Source organism: Aspergillus puulaauensis, chromosome 5, assembly GCF_016861865.1.
Source record: "Aspergillus puulaauensis MK2 DNA, chromosome 5, nearly complete sequence".
NCBI classification, from domain to species: Eukaryota; Fungi; Ascomycota; class Eurotiomycetes; order Eurotiales; family Aspergillaceae; genus Aspergillus; species Aspergillus puulaauensis.
Window position 1 is genome coordinate 2574486 of NC_054861.1, and position 15935 is coordinate 2590420.

General features: G+C 51.7%; 7 protein-coding genes across 7 annotated transcripts; 3 read left to right on the plus strand and 4 right to left on the minus strand.

The window, feature by feature from the left end:
• Positions 1-1100: 1100 nt before the first annotated feature.
• On the minus strand, positions 1101-1518 carry APUU_50983A (uncharacterized protein; the record flags this gene model as incomplete). The annotated part of the gene is made up of 2 exons (XM_041706042.1): positions 1101-1131; positions 1193-1518. The coding sequence occupies 2 exons, from the start codon at positions 1516-1518 to the stop codon at positions 1101-1103; spliced, it is 357 nt and encodes a 118-aa protein (XP_041558466.1).
• Positions 1519-3003: 1485 nt separating this feature from the next.
• APUU_50984A (aminopeptidase P family protein) lies at positions 3004-4556 on the minus strand (the record flags this gene model as incomplete). The annotated part of the gene is made up of 2 exons (XM_041706043.1): positions 3004-4352; positions 4457-4556. 2 exons carry the CDS (start codon positions 4554-4556, stop codon positions 3004-3006), a joined length of 1449 nt encoding a protein of 482 aa, XP_041558467.1.
• Positions 4557-5212: 656 nt separating this feature from the next.
• On the plus strand, positions 5213-6831 carry SSH4 (SSH4 family protein; the record flags this gene model as incomplete). Its single annotated transcript, XM_041706044.1, has 3 exons — positions 5213-5657; positions 5716-6021; positions 6080-6831. The coding sequence occupies 3 exons, from the start codon at positions 5213-5215 to the stop codon at positions 6829-6831; spliced, it is 1503 nt and encodes a 500-aa protein (XP_041558468.1).
• A 704-nt stretch (positions 6832-7535) lies between these two features.
• Positions 7536-8476, plus strand: APUU_50986S (uncharacterized protein; the record flags this gene model as incomplete). Its single annotated transcript, XM_041706045.1, has 2 exons — positions 7536-8162; positions 8243-8476. The coding sequence occupies 2 exons, from the start codon at positions 7536-7538 to the stop codon at positions 8474-8476; spliced, it is 861 nt and encodes a 286-aa protein (XP_041558469.1).
• Positions 8477-9073: 597 nt separating this feature from the next.
• APUU_50987A (SDR family oxidoreductase) lies at positions 9074-9835 on the minus strand (the record flags this gene model as incomplete). The annotated part of the gene is made up of 1 exon (XM_041706046.1): positions 9074-9835. The coding sequence occupies one exon, from the start codon at positions 9833-9835 to the stop codon at positions 9074-9076; it is 762 nt and encodes a 253-aa protein (XP_041558470.1).
• Positions 9836-10840: 1005 nt separating this feature from the next.
• Positions 10841-12856, plus strand: pdeA (3',5'-cyclic-nucleotide phosphodiesterase PDE1; the record flags this gene model as incomplete). The annotated part of the gene is made up of 3 exons (XM_041706047.1): positions 10841-11224; positions 11411-12075; positions 12127-12856. 3 exons carry the CDS (start codon positions 10841-10843, stop codon positions 12854-12856), a joined length of 1779 nt encoding a protein of 592 aa, XP_041558471.1.
• A 364-nt stretch (positions 12857-13220) lies between these two features.
• APUU_50989A (amidase) lies at positions 13221-15208 on the minus strand (the record flags this gene model as incomplete). Its single annotated transcript, XM_041706048.1, has 3 exons — positions 13221-14359; positions 14414-15003; positions 15075-15208. The coding sequence occupies 3 exons, from the start codon at positions 15206-15208 to the stop codon at positions 13221-13223; spliced, it is 1863 nt and encodes a 620-aa protein (XP_041558472.1).
• Between the last annotated feature and the right edge of the window lie 727 nt (positions 15209-15935).

The following is a 15935-nucleotide window of genomic DNA, read 5'->3' on the forward strand; positions in this document are numbered from 1 at the left end:
GTTGCCCGCAGTGGGCAAGGCTTCGCGAAAGAAGTTCGCCTTCTAAATAATAACAAGGCTCGCAGTCAATAAATGGGGACGTGGGTTAATTAACTGCGCCTGTTGTTATATTGTTTATGTATGGCAAGGGAGGGTGTGAAGTGAAAGGAGAGACAAGGCGGCCAGCAGCATCTCCGTGAATCTGGGACTCCTCGTATCGTCAGTCAGTCTGCTGTTCTTTTGTGATCGACCGTGTCCTTTACTGGGGGCTTATCCTACACCGCCTACTGCTTACAGATAAGGCCACAAGGCTACAAGCCCCGTTCTTGATTCTTCAGGGTCCAAATTCAAAATACCTCGGAACGTCATTTCTTTTAAGTCTTATTTCTTCAATATTTGTTTTTATTGAATAAATCGTCGCTCATCACTCATAATGAGTTCAAGTACTGTGTACTCTACATTTGCTAATAATATAACATAGAGGTCTATGACCGATACATTTTCTCCAGGTGGACATTCGATATTGTTGAGGCCTGCTAACGCGTCCTAAACAGGTACACCACATGACGTGCTGGCTCACAAGACTGATGTCTCCTCTCACATTTCCGCGATGCGGATGACTGGCTGCAAGCGTGGAAATCTCTATACCCTGCAATGGTACTGCGCACACGAACAAAGAGGCGCTACCGACATTTTGACTCATCGATGGGGAATTCAAGCGTCAACCAGCTGTGGCTGACCAGACGCGAACTCAACCCACCAAGAAGCCCAGTCAGAAGTCACTTCAATGATGTCAGGATATGGATTCTCCAACCAGAAATCACATGGCCAAGTTTGTATAGACCAATCCGATTCTCGAGGAATCTTCATTGCTGCAAGTCGGTAACTTGGGTCATCCATGTAAACTGGCGCCTGCGCCTTGGGGAATACGATGCTCTCCCATATTGTCGCGGTTGAATCTAAATTTTCCGGGCGAGAGGATCGTTTGTCGGAAACTCGAGTCAAAAGTCGTTGATCGAATCGTTTTCCTGAATTCTTTTTTTCTTTGTTTATTTTCCACCACTGGCAACAGCACAACGGGACATTGTCACGATGCTCGCCAGGATACTCCGGGCTGAAAGTCACCCAGGTAAGGGCTTGATGTCCTGCAAACTGGACGCGAGGGATGTCAGAACGAGCTTCGAATTTCAGTGATGAGCTCGAAAGAACTTACGGATCGATATAATCAAGTCCGCCGAAATATTCGAGCATGCGATAGCACAGGCCCACATCGTCTCCAGGCTCGCCTCCAAAGACGCGGTATTGATTCGTCTCCATCGAGGTTGTCTTCGGTTCCAGGATGTATTCACGATCTTGCCATGTCAAACCCCTATAGTGCCGGGTCGAGGCAGGGCGATTTCCAAGGCAGTCGAGAGAGGAGGAATAAGGAGAAGCGCAGAACTCCACTGACGAGAGGATAGCAGCAGGAGGCGGAGCTAGATTGATGGAGCGGTTTCGAGATCGGGGGCGAGTGCGTCGTCTGTTGTGCCTCTGTCCCATTCTAGTAGAAGCAGATGAAGAGCAAAAACTTTTGGGTTGGGATAATCGTTGGTATTTCCCCCTTCCCTCTCTTCCCACCAGGGTACGGCGGGATATAGAGATAGTGTAGATTCAAGAAACAGAGCTTGATAAACAAAAGCAATGGAACCCTAGATGGCAGAGAGGGGAGTGACCATCACCCCTTTGAAAGGACGAGATGAGGTAAAGAAAAGGGAAGGGAAAAAGGGAATCAAGCTCGCCAGAAGACGCCCACCTCCGATATATATAGACAGGCCCAGGTATGACACGACTACGGATCGCAGAATGACTGCTTTGAATGGTGTGACTCACTATAGCCCAATCAGGCGATGGAGCTCCTACATCGGCTGGCCCTACAACGAAAAAACTGCAGGAGACAAAGATCCACCGGACGATTTTCGGATTCCCGGGCCCACTCTCTTGCAGTCCTTTAAATTTTTTTCCCTTTGAACTTTCCTTTATGCAGCAGTAGTCGTGCCCAAGAGCGGCCAAGACGCCTAAGACTGCCTTGCAATGGTGCCAAATTGCCTCATCGCAAAGCTGCATTGCGTACGGAGTTTCCCGGGTTCGCTCCGAGCACGCCTTCAAAGCACTCAGTCTCTCAGACTCTCCGTGGCTATGTCGTTAGACTCAGGGTTCGGATTCGGCATCCCAACCTAAACGTTCACCTGAGATTCTAGATTACCTAACTCCTAACTCCTATTTCCATGGCCGTCATCTCCTCCTGGTCTGGTTACGGAGGCCATTTAATTTGTAAGTGTAGTCCAGGCTCCCTCGAATTGTGGAAGCTCCCGAGTCTCCGATGCCGACGGAGCCGGAAAACAAACTTTTCTACTACTATTGATTACTGAATGACCCCCAGCTTCGAAGGACTGGATTACGGATACTTGATCAATAATCCGACTTCCAACCTTGTTGGCGAGTACCTTGGCGAATGTTTTCCGGCCGACGATGACAGTGGAATGATTTCAATGGCTGCAAGGGGGGACGAATCACGAAAATTCTGCTGCTGATTTCTGAGGGGTTAAATGGGGGACTCCATGAAGGAGATCTCGTTGGACAACGGTTGAGGAGTGGCCTGACTTCTGAAACCGCCTTTTGGTTTCTTTTACGCCTGCCTTCTCTGCATGGTACGTATGACACATCCTGTAGGTACGCGCCACGTGTGTGACGGTCTCCTCTATGTCTGAGGGAGCTGTGTAGTGTTGTCTTTTCTTTATTCAGCTTGATGACCTGGTAGTTACTGAGTGGAAGTTTCGGATAATGATCAGTAAATCGGGTGAATTCTCCTGTTCTTCCTTGGGTATAGTGAGGGATTAAGCTACAGACTGGAATGGAGGGTCTTTAGGGATCTCCCGGCATTTGACGGCGCGGCCCCATCTAAAGGATCGGCTTTTATATACGTACTTGGCATTACGAAGTTGGTGTCGCAGGTTTTGGCCATGACATCAATGTCCAGTTGTACGATTATTGTTTTCCGCGGCCACGCAGAATCTCGAACATCTCCTCGCCCTTTGGTGCGGTGGTCAAGTTCTCGTACCCTGTGCCAGTGACTAAAAGATCGTCCTCAATGCGCACTCCGCCAATAGGGGTATACTGCTCAGTCTTCTCGAAGTTGATATACTTCGCCAGCGGCAACAGTTGCGCATTCTGCAACGCAAGCTTGTTGAAGTACACCCCAGGCTCAATAGTAATCACCATCCCCTCCTGAAGGAGTGGCGTGCTCATTTGTGGTACGAATTCCCTGATCCAACGTCCATTCGCCGTTATCGGCTGTGCGGACACATCATGGACTTCCAGTCCTACATGGTGGCCCAGACCATGGGGGAAGAAGATTGAAGACGCTCCGGATCGACGGATTTCTTCTACGGTTCCGCGTCCGAGGATTCCGAGCTTTTGGAGTCCTTTGATGGCAATGGCATGTGCGAGCTCATGCAAGTCCCGGAATCGCACACCCGGCCTAACACGTCGGATGCATTCTTCCTGCATCTCCTCTACGATGGCATATATGTCTTTTGCATACACACTCGGCCACTCTTGTCCCAATGGAAAGGTGCGGGTGACGTCACTCGCATAGCAGTCCCATTCTGCGCCTGCATCAAGACAGACGAGCTGTCTCCCGCTGAGAGGTTCGTCGTTTCTCACATAATGTAGCACGGCTGCATTGGGGCCAGATCCGGCAATTATTTCATAAGCCTGGTTCTTGGCCCCATGAGACACGCATGCGTCCAAGAACAGTCCTTCGATTTCACTCTCATTCGACATGCGGTGTATGTTCTCGAGAATCCTTCGATGTGCAAGGCCAGATATTTTGTTGGCTTGACGTATCATTTGGATCTCGTATTCGTCCTTCACCTCGCGGGCAGCATCCATTGCAGGTATCAATGACTCATCATCCAGCCGGAGCTGGTCCGACACGATTTCAGGCCTCTGCGAACTGTGCAGGATATAGATCGGGCTGTGTTTGTTGTATTGGTCCACCCATCTCCTCAGGTCATGACGTAGAGAATCATAGTAGCGAAAGCAATCCGCATCGTACCGCTGTCGTGCCTCATCCACAGTCAGTGTAGGGCCCATCCATATCGCGTTGTGCAAGCTAAAGTTCGCAACATAAAGAGTCAAGAAATCGCTGCGAATGTCGTATGTCAGGTAGCAATCCGCTTCGTCTATGCCACTCAAGTAGTAAAAGTAGCGTCTCTGTCGGAAGGGCCGCGGTTGGTCTGAGTCGCCCCAGTTTATGGTAGCTTTGCCGACGAGATAGATAAGGCCGTCGCGGGCCCCTAGTTTGGCAGCGACCCTGCGCGCATGTTGTTTCGCTACACAGGAAGATGTCAGTATGTGTTTTCATACACGGAGGGGTGGGCGCGGTTAAATGAAAGGGACAAAGGGGTCAGCCAGTCAGTCTGGGTTCGGCGCGTACCTGGATACTTGTCACACTCGGAATCTGTCACGACCGTAAGGCAAATGTCGCACGAGTCATCAGGGGAGATGGCAAGGCTTGACGGATCTGAGACACGCATTCTAAACAATAATAGGGCAAGACGCTAGAAAGCAGTAGGGGGCTAGCGTGCAGCACAGGTGTAAAGGGACGTCAAGGCCCTAGAAAGCGAGCAAGGGAGACTGAGTGTGAGAAGGATTGATGGGGCGGCTAGCATGACGTTCCCGTACGGGACTTTGTACGGGCGCCCGTCGGTTTTCGTTACACATGGCTGACCTGGCCGACTGACCGACTGACCGTACCTGTAACCAAGGGCTGGCCAAAGGGCTTGACAAGGGCCTTGAGGAGGTGGGCCATCCAGGACTCTAGGAATTCCTTCATCAATTATCGCCAACTATAAAAATCACGAATACAGTACAGTTCCATGGCCGTTGGCGGAAGCATTTCACAACGTCCCAGTCCCGGAAACGTCGATGGTTGGCGCCTGAGATCCATTTTTATCATCGCCCCCGCCAAGTTCCGGCCACTGGCTTCCATCCATTCATGCCGATCCAGACTTCCCAGCCCTCTCCCGATCGTCATTTCGTCTCATCCTCGTCCGCTCCTCGAACTTCAGTTTCATCCAACCTATCTTGCGTCATCCTGCCTCGCTTTCCACTCCTTTCCGAATTTCAGCATCAACTCTTCGGCGCTTTCCACGCCTTACTGACGGAGCCCAGCCATCTCGGTCAATGAACGATGCGGGGACCTGAGGCATCAGCGCCCGGTGCATTCTGGGATGCTCCCTCAACCCTCGCGACTGCCATCAGAACAAACCCACCCTTCCTCGAAACCGATATCAATACGGGCCCTGTATTCGACCAACATGTCGCATCAAAACTCGAACGTCGTTTCCCAACGGCGTCGTGGGATCAGGGCAATAATGGCCCGATAAGTGCCAGTGGCAATTCAACCGGGAAGGGTATTTTGATCGGTGTTTTATCAGCTTTTGGGTCGGCAGCAGTCGCAGTGCTAGTCCTCGCGGCTTTCTTCTTCTTCAAATATACTCAGCGCGGTCGCATTCTTCTGGATCGTATGGGCCGCCCAGGTGAATTCGACGATGAGCAAGCATTTCTACGTGAAGAGGCTGAGGCCTTGGAAACTATGGATGACCTGTCGAGGTCGGAGTATTTGAGATCAAAGGGTATGAAACTCTTGCACTTTGCTCTGTTATGTGCGACAGCGGCTAATTTGTTTGACAGCATTTGTTGAAGCCAACCCGCCCGAGTCAACGCAGACCGACATTTCGCTATCCCAGTTCCTCGCCATTCAAGAAAAAGGTGTCTCGGCTTGGGAATTCCAGCCCGAGCTCGAAATCGCCAACTGCTTTGTAGAGGGCCGTACGGAGATTGAGTTCTATGATTCAATATGCAGTGTTCAAACAAACTTACCGGTCCCGAAACAAAACGACGTCTATTACTGGGAGGCCAAGATTTATGATAAACCGGAAACCACCCACATCGGTATTGGCATGTCTACAAAGCCTTATCCGCTATTTAGACTACCTGGTATGTGCAATCCAGCTTTACACGGGCCAAACTTTGGCGATAGCTAATTTTTTTAAAGGTTATCACAAGGCATCAGCCGCATACGAGTCCACGGGCAACAGGCGGTATAACCAGCCATTTGCCTCGATGCCATATGGTCCTCCGCTCACTCAGGGAGATGTCGTGGGCGTTGGATATCGACCCCGCTCGGGTACGATCTTCTTCACGCGCAACGGCAAGAAGTTAGAGGATGTCGCCCATGGGCAGAAGTCGCAGAACTTCTTTCCCACCATTGGAGCGAATGGACCCTGTACCGTCCACGTGAACTTCGGCCAGCTTGGATTTGTTTTTATCGAAGCCAACGTTAAGAAATGGGGCCTAGCACCGATGACTGGTAGTCTGGCGCCCCCTCCCCCGTATGGAAGTGAGCAAGGTAGCATCCTTCTCGAATCCGGCCGAGAAAGCGCTGCAAATTTGGCGCAACGGGTCTATCAGGATCCCACGTATGCGCAAACAAGTTCGACGGTCCGGATACCACCCGCTGCCAGCCCTGGGCCTGTTCGGTCCCCGACTGATATATCCCTTGCTCCGCTTGCGCACATTCCCTCTAATGAGGATGCTGGAGAAGGGTCGAGTCGAGCGCCTACCGCCAACCCTGAGCAAGTCCGTTTATTGAACCCGGACGATTTGGAGCATGGCCCGCCTCCAGAATATACCAGCCCTGATGGTAGTCCAAGAACCAGCCAGGAGTTCTCACGCGAAGGCCAGCCGCCTATACCTAGCTACGACGCTGCCGTTGGTAACCCGGACGACAGCACTGATGCACACTAAACCCACGCCATCTTGTTCAAGATGGGCTATATCCATTCATGTTTCTACTTATTTTACCTCTGAATTTTAGCGGGCCAGGGCGGGCGTTTCGATGGGCGGGATCTTTGCTAACGGGGTTTTGTGTAGGCCACTCGTTCGAGAGACGGCATTGCTATTTAAATGTATAGGGACTGGTTATCTGCTTTCGTCTTGCGCTCTCTCGGTGTATGGGAAGGAACACTGCAATGACTGATGTATTTTATGAACTCGCTTGTATCCGTTGGCGGTCCACGGCGTTGTTGTCATTCTTTTTTGCGTTCATAGCTTGACCTTCCTATTTCAATGATATCCCAGTTGTTTTATTGCCACGCGCTTTTCCTACCTCTTTTGTTCTTTTTAAGTTTGCGGTTGATCTTGTTATCTCTGGTCTATGAACGCATGACTTAGAAACATACGCTCCGATAAGTTTAACCGCCCTCATCGCTTAAACCTGTTTTTTTGGCCCACTTTTTTAAATAATCAAGCAGATAAAACGGACCAATCAAATATGCGATCAAACATCAGCTCTCCAGACAGCGGCTCCGGTAGGTTAGCTAGGGAACATGAATTGACCTTGAGGTACAAGGTTATATCGACGTGCTCGCGGCCGATCCCCCTCCTCTTCCTTTTCTTCTCCTCCCTCTCAATTCTCTAAAATTAAATACAATCAAGCAGTCAGATACAAAATGCGCTTTTCTCTCGCCCGGCTCTCTCCCCGGGCGCTCAAGCCGTACGCTGCCGAATTTCTCGGTACGGCCCTAATTATTGTCATCGGTGACGGAGTGGTCGCCCAGGCCCTGCTCTCCGACTACCAGTATGGCACCTGGCTCTCTATCAATCTGGCATGGGCATCGGCTGTCTGTCTGTCTGGCTACCTGTCTGATCCCAGCCCTACCTGCAATCCCGCCATTACTCTCATCCTAGCTTTGGTCCGCCCCCAGCCTGACCAGTGGAAAAGGATTCCGGGCAAGTTATTCGCCCAGTTCCTGGGAGGCTTCGTGGCCGCCATTCTTGTTTACATCAACTATCGGTCGGCTATCCTAGACTGGGATCCCGAATACACGATCCCGGGCGGATCGATCCTGAGTCCCCGTGGCCACCATTCGGCCGGTATCTTCTGTACCTATCCAGCTGCGTTCTTCTCTACGAACTGGGAGGCCGTCTTCAACGAAGTGCTCGGATCGTCCGTGCTCATGTTCGGTGTTCTGAGCGTGTCCGACCCTGCCAACGCCCGCCGCTTCCACTCGCCGCAACTCTCATTGTTCCTGCTCCTGGTTGCCATTGGCGCGGCCCTTGGGTGGCAGACCGGATATGTACGTATCTCGTTTGTTAATCAGCTGGTGTCAAACCTGAGCGTTGCATGTATGGGTTGAGTAAACTGACATTGTTATAGGCAATTAACCCGGCGCGAGACTTTGGCCCACGACTCTTCTCCTCGTTTCTCTACGGTCGGGAGGTGTTCACGGCCGCCCGCTACTACTTCGTTGTGCCGGTGTTTGCTCCTATCCTTGGCTGCTTTATTGGCGCGACCGTGTACGACTCGCTCCTCTATGAGGGTAGCGGATCGCGCATTGCGGACGCCCTTGACAAGGCTGAGGATCGGGACGGCGAGCTTCGCCTAGACTAATTTTGGCAATCTTTGATGGGTAGCTTATGTCCAGGTTCGCGATATGCTTCCACCAGCAGTCGTGGCTGTCAGTGGCTGAAACGTGCGAGCGTGATTTGAGTGGAATGGGTCGCGTTGGCTGTGGGGGCCGCCTGGATGGTATTGGCTGCTAGCCTGCTGCCCACTCGAGGAAGCGGCTTGAGTACCGCTGAGGGGATGCGTTGAATCTGTTTAATTCTTATAGAGGTTAAATGGTGCTCTTAGACTGTTTATCTGGGTCAAGGACCCCGGTGCCATTTGGTTTATTTGGTTGTTTGAAGAGGAGGGTCTATGTTTCGAGAATGGGATGTGTGGCTTACGGATGTACGGTAATCTTATGTCGCCATTTCTAGTGGGATGATAGAACCACTGTGTGGATTAACTTGATATGGTCGAGGATTACTCTTGAAATCCATAGGGTTATGAATTATGATGCTCTTAATCCAATATGAACGTCCTGTTTCAAGGTTGTGTAACTATGCGCAAACTCGCCCCATCGGAAATATATTCCAATGTGCGTAACCCACAGCTAACTATACGTATCTATATATAATAAAAAGTACTTACATATCTCCCACCTTACCATGGCAATTCCTGACCGGTATACGAGAGAAACTTCCCCGAAACCTTCTCCCTCGTGGCACCGTCAACAACCTCAAGCACACCACTAACACTATTTTCAACCGTTTCCGGAGCCCCAGGAGCATACTTCCACTCCTTCGCAGCAAAATCGCCCATATTGGTTTGCACCCAGCCAGGATGAAGAGCAACCGCAATAAGATCCTCATTCTGGGTATGAAGCGACCTTGTCAACCAGTTCGTGGAAGCTTTACTGGGCCCGTACGCGCCGCCAGGAACAGGCTCCTGGCCGCCAATGGACCCAACGGACGAGGAGATTGAGATGAACTTCGGCGCATGAGGGGACTTCTGCAACAACGGCCACAGTGCCTGGAATAACAAGAGGGGTGCTATGGTATTAACCTCAAAGCATGCTCGTAGCGCTTCAGCGCTTGTCTCGACGGTAGGGGTCATAGGGGTCGAGAAGCCTGCGTTGCAGATAAGCACGTCGATATGGTCAAGCGAGGGCACGGCGGCGTTAAATGCGTCGCGGATTGTCTCTGGGGGTATGGCAACGGAGAAATCGAGTTGGACGATAAAGAGTTGATTTCCTGGTTTTATTCGGGTGCTCTTTGCCTCGGTGGTGAGACTAGATGCGGCTTCATTGTTTCGCACCGTGGCGATTACCGTGGTGGAGGGCCGCGAGAGGAGGCGCTTGACGAGCCCGAGGCCGATGCCTCGGTTTGCACCGGTGATGACCCAGGTGGTGTTTGTAGTGCTCATGATAACGAAACTGGCTGTAGAATGAGAATGGAATGAGGGTTGTTGTTTTTACTACGAATCTACGACGCTACTATATATACCTAGGGCGGGGATCTTAGGCGATCTGACCGCTTCCACAGGCCAATGGAAGCTGCCGAGGACATGTTATTTCAGACAGCGCAGACAAAGCCAGTTATGATATCCTTAGTATTGAATGCACTGGATAATGCGGAGAATACTCGGAGCACGGACGGATTGACACTGAACAGTGACACTGACAGTTCTTGTGGAATGCCCGGCACGAGACAAGGGCGCTCCACACCTTTTCCAGTGCAGGAAGGTGCCGCTCCAGCCTCTCGATCGCTCCTCCCTTTGTCCTTGCTTACGCCTCTCTTCTTCCCTTCTTCATCTTCTGGACTCGAGAAGTCCTCCATCTTCTCTCCAGGATCCTTCTCAGTCACATTCGCACCCTCCGGTCCGCCAGCTTTACAATTCCATTGTCTCCAAAGTGTATCCGCTAGCTCCGCAGCGGTTCACTCGCTGCTGTTTCAGATCGAAGTTCCAGAACTTCCAGCCACCCGCCCCGGATTGTCGCCCGGAGTATATCGCGTCCCACTTTGAGACTTCTCGGGTTGGTACTACGTACCATCGAGTTCAGAAATCCCTGTTCGGCACTCTAGTTTGCTGCGTGCTTACTGGCTACGAGTTCGCGTGCCCTGCGCCCTGCCGTTCCCACTCATCGATTGGCGCCCTTTGTGCTGGTCTCCAACTCTCTTGCATGTCGGCGGGCTGCTGCATGCCCTCAGCCTCCCAATCCAATTTTGTTCCTCACTTATCGGATGGTCTAAATAACACCTACTTTCGAGCGCTATCGTGCTATCGAAGATAAGGCCCCTCGCTCGGAGCTGCTCGTGCCTTCTCATTTGCGCGATAGCTTTCGCCCCCGAGGCGCCGCTTCTGTAGAAGGTAACTGGCTGAGAAACTCTGAAGCAGCTCCTGGCTTTTTCACTATACTTTCCGGAAGCTATGAACCTGGGTCGCAATATGACTCCCAGCAGAAGAGTTAGTGTAGGCAGGGACAGCGCAGGGAAAGGCAGAGCTGGCAAAGACGACAGAGATACTCAGGCTACTCGGCGGACCTCTCGCCAGGGAAGAACGAAGTCAACGAAATCCGAGACACCGCCAGATATCACAAATCCCAATGAATCCGAACACCGACATTCCGAGGATTCTAAAATGGCGGAAATCGAACCAGATGGTCCAGTTAGAGCGGTGGACGCTGGTGTAGGCAGTAGCAAGCTCGCCCGTGTTGACTCGTCTGATAAGCGGGTCAAGTTTTGTGAAACCAAGGTCAATGATTGTGGTAAACAGAACGGGAAAGACAGAAATGCGCTGCACGTTGTTGTCTTGGTAAGTCACATATTGTCTCCTTTAATATCATCAATGGACTTCGTCACTGGAAATCAGCTATCCTTGCTGCTACTTTAGGAAGTGTTTACTGGGTGTATCTCTTAATAATACGCTCCCAATCTGCCCTCATACAACCCACTATTGACTCTTGAGACTCTGGCGCTGATACTGACTGTTTGTTTCTAGGGCCCGACGGGAGGTCCTCGGGAAGATAGAGTCACTGGCCTCCTTGTCCGCTCTTTAGCGACTGACTGGACTTCGAACTCCATGATTGTTGTCGATGCGGGTGTCCTGCTTTCAGGAATTATTGAAGCTCTCAGGGAATGTGAAAGCGAGGGTGGCGTCCTCACATCTGGCCCTTTCGTTGGTCTACAACTGCCACACCAAAGTCCCGAGGCAAACGGAGCTTATATCTTCAAAAAGATCATCGGAAGTATTTTGATAACGCACTCCCATCTGGACCATGTGTCAGCATTGGCCGTGAATACCCCAGCTCTTACAAGCGAAAATGGCCCAAAGACGGTTGCAGCGCTCCCTTCTGTGATCCATTCCCTCAAAACCCATATATTCAACGATTCAATCTGGCCAAATCTCTCCGATGAGGATGGAGGTGTTGGTTTTATCACGTACCAACGCCTCGTGGATGGGGGGAACCCGATGATGGGTTTTGGTGAAGAGAGGGGCTACGTACAAGCTTGTGACGGGTTGCTTGCTCGATGCCTTGGTGTAAGCCATGGCCGCTGCAAGTCAGACCCGAGCCCTGACGCTGAATTATCCCGTCGGTCGAGCAATGCTTGGTTGTTGCCAGCGCCAGACCGACGTCGTCAATCCCAGGATGCAACTGCAAACGGGTAAGTGTCAACATTCAAAGTCAGCCAAAGCCCTAAACTTACGGTATCTAGGTCCTTGAACGTTTCTTCCCCATCTTTGAACAATCCGGACTCGTCCTTCACCTCGTTTGAAAGCTCTGCCTTTTTCCTCCGCGACCAGTATACGGGAGCGGAGATTATCATTTTTGGCGATGTTGAACCCGATTCAGTATCGGTCAATCCACGAAATCAAATAGTCTGGGAGATGGCTGCACCCAAGGTTGCTTCTGGTCAACTGCGCGCCATTTTCATCGAATGCTCGTTTACCAATGCTGTCGATGACCTCTACCTCTTTGGTCACCTCTGTCCGCGACATTTGATTCAGGAGTTAGACACACTAGCTACACTCGTGGCTCGAGAAAAGGGCATGACATACCCAGCAGTTATCAAGCGCAAACGCGAGGGCAGTTCCGATCAGATCATAGGGCAGCCAAGCCCTAAATGGCGCGCAAAGGACAAAGGCAAAGGCGCGTTATCCCAGGGCATCAAGCGCGCCACAAAACTCGGGGATGCCGAATCAGCACCCCTCATCGCCCTCGACCGCCAAACAATTCGCCGTGAAGCGGACGTCGCTACAGAAATTCCGAAGGCAGAAAAACCTTTGTCCGGCCTTTCCGTATATATAATTCATGTGAAAGAGGATTTGACTGACGGTCCACATCCGCGTGAGACTATTCTGGAAGAGTTGAACGACCTTGAGAAGATCATGGGATTGGGTTGCCAATTTCACACTCCAGTGCGGGGCGAGAGCATTTATCTCTAACCATGGAGGCTTAAAATGCGAGTACTCGAATCTGCTGGTGACTTCCATCCGCACTTAACACCACAGAGCCTGGAATCTCCAGGATGTATTATTATTGCTCAGGGTAAAAGCGGCGCATGGATTCGGGGCTAGGGGTACCGGCAATTTTCAGTAAGGCGTTTGGGTTATGACATTATGATATCCTGCGGTCACAATACATTATTTTGGTATCTTATGTATTATTATTTTTTGTTGCAAAGAGTAGAACAGGTTCATTATCATCAGTCTGAAATATGATAGGACAAGAAAGGGGTATATATACCTCGCGCATATAGATCTCAACCAAGCTGAGCGCGTCCAGTGGCTTTCATCCACCACGTCAATTCTATGACCCCCCGACCAACTTCTTAGCATTCCCAATTACATCCTCCCACTTCGACTCCTTGCCACGCGGAATAGCCAAGCCCTTTTGTTCACCAGATTCCGCCACGGACTTGTCATCTGCGAGGTCCAAAATTTCTTCTCCATCCCTTGCAAACGCAATAAGATCTTCTTCAGCCCCCCACTCGGCCATTGCCATAACCCCAATCGGCACCTGATGCCCATTATCCTCCGCATACCCTGCCGGACAAGAAATAGCCGGGCACCCCGTAAAGTTCGCCAGCCAAACATACTCCATATTCCTCACAGAAGACTTCCCGTCGGAGACGCCACGCACAAGATCCGCGTCCCCACCGGCAATCTTCCACCCGGGTATCGGGCTCGTGGGAGTAAATATGAGCAGACCGGGGTGTTTCTGAAACAAGAACGCGAGATGGGACATGAGAAGCCCGCGGAGGCGTTGCGCGGCTAGGAAGTCCTGGGATGAAATCTGATACATGCCCATGGAGACGAGGACTTTGTTCGGCGCAGTGAGGTTTTGGATTTGGGACGGAGATAGAGCTGATGCTATTTCGGCCATGATTGTTAGGACGTGTGCGCGTGCGCCTTCGGGAATGTATGGGATTGAGATGTCAATTATTGTGTAGTCCTGGCTGCGGTAGAAGTCTAGGGCTTTGTTGAAGGTTGAGCGGACGGCGGGCTCGGCCCGGTCGAGCCAGTCGTGCATGATGCCGATTGTCTTGTTCCGGGGTCGGGATTCTGGTGGTGTTGAAGTGAGTTCGGAGAGGGGATTGGGAAAGGCGGCGGAGTTTGGGTCTTCGGAGGGGTTTGCAGGTGTGGCCATGACTCTGTAGGCCAGGGCTAGGTCGTCGATGCTTGAGGCGATGGGACCTAGCACGCCTACCGTAGAGGCAATGCTGACGGTTGGGGAGCCACTGACTCGGCCGTGTGAGGGCTTGAGACCCCAAACGCCGCAGAAGGAGGAGGGTATGCGAATTGAGCCTCCGCCGTCGGCACCTAGAGCGATGGGGACGAGGCCAGCGCCGACTGCATAGCCGGAGCCGCCGGATGAGCCACCGCAGTAGTATTCTGGGTTATGAGGGTTCTTGGGTGTCCCGAAGTTGGGGTTGTTGTTTGTTGTGTCTATTTGATGTGAGTTGACAGTCTCTCCAGTTGGCGGGGCTGTTGTAGACTAACCTAAGCCCAGCTCGTGCATTGTAGACTTCCCGATGACTATGGCACCAGCGTCCTCCCACTTCTTGACGCACCAAGATGTAGACCCAGCCGATTCTCCCGTAAAGTCCATTTTTGTTCCCAGTGTCCGCCGGTATCCCGCCATATGAACTTCGTCCTTCACCGTAACTGGGATACCATCCAGCGGCCCTAGGGGCTTACCATTCTTGTACCGCTGCGTCGACGCCTCAGCCGCAGTGCGAGCCTTCTCAATCGCGCATTCTAAAAACGCAACCGAATGTTTTCCTGGCGGCTCAGTGTCACGGCGGGTTACGGAGAGGAGCGCATCCACGACGGCTGTGGGAGTCAACTCGCCAGATCGGTAGAGAGCATGGTAATCGGCCGTGGTGTAATAGCCCGCATCACCCTTCCTTCTCGCTTCTGGGGCGGGAAGGCTGGATATAGCGCTTGATGTGGACTGCTCATCGCTGTGAACAGGGGTGACGGTCGGATCGTAGCGAGCGGAGTATTGGTCCAGGTTTGGGATCTCACGGATTACTCCAAAGCCCGCACCACGCCAGAAGAAACTCTGGACCAATCCGACATTTGAGATCCTGGGTGCGCAAGATAGGTTAGCTGGCACAGCTCTGAGCGTTCAACAGCAACAAAAATTGTGGGTTCCTACAGCGAAGCTCCGATAGCCAGAGGTATTCCGCGGAACACGGGGATGACCTGGTCTTCATTCTTGTAAGGCACTGAAGGGCCTTCCCGAATCTCCGGGTAGTTGATGAAGCGAGCCTCTCCATTTACAGACGGCATTATGGGTCAATGATATCGCGAAAAGGCGTGTTGACAGAAGGACGAGGTCTCAGGCGGGACAGGCGGGAGCTTGACCTCAAATAAAGCTCGAGCTGTCATTTGCATGTGATTTGGGGTTACCTCATCTTTTGTTTTCTCCGCCATGGATCCCAAGACCGAGCTCGGTATTCAGTCAAGCTCCTCTCGTTGCCCCGGGTCAAGTGCCATGGCTATCAATCCACTGTATGCAGAGTAAGCAGTAAGGCACGCCGATGCCGCCCGCCATACTTACAATCGGAGAATTATCTGCAGCTGTGCAGCTGTTCGGAGTACCAAGGGTGGAGACGCTGTCCCACCGCAGAGAAGTCCGACCGCTGGACACTGGGAACTGCTTCAATTCCAAGACCCACTACTCTGCTCAGTACACCATAGGATACTATATCCCTGCTTCAGTACCTCTTTCCTCTCCCTACTTCATACAATTCACAGAGCTCGTTGGTTCCATCCTGTTCCTAAGTCTCTTCTTACCTTCATTACATCGCTTCATTGCTCATCTCTGCAGAGGCAGCATGAAGTGATGCGACCCACTACCGTGGACGAGTATCTATCATTCAGTTCACTTAATATCAACTCGTCAGTTTTGCGTAATGGTAGCACGCTCTTGGGTGACGTCGCCTCTTTGAGCGCCGGAGGGACTTTTATTTTGTTTTATTTTTTGTTCGCGTCTTTGTGCAACTCTTGCCAACCT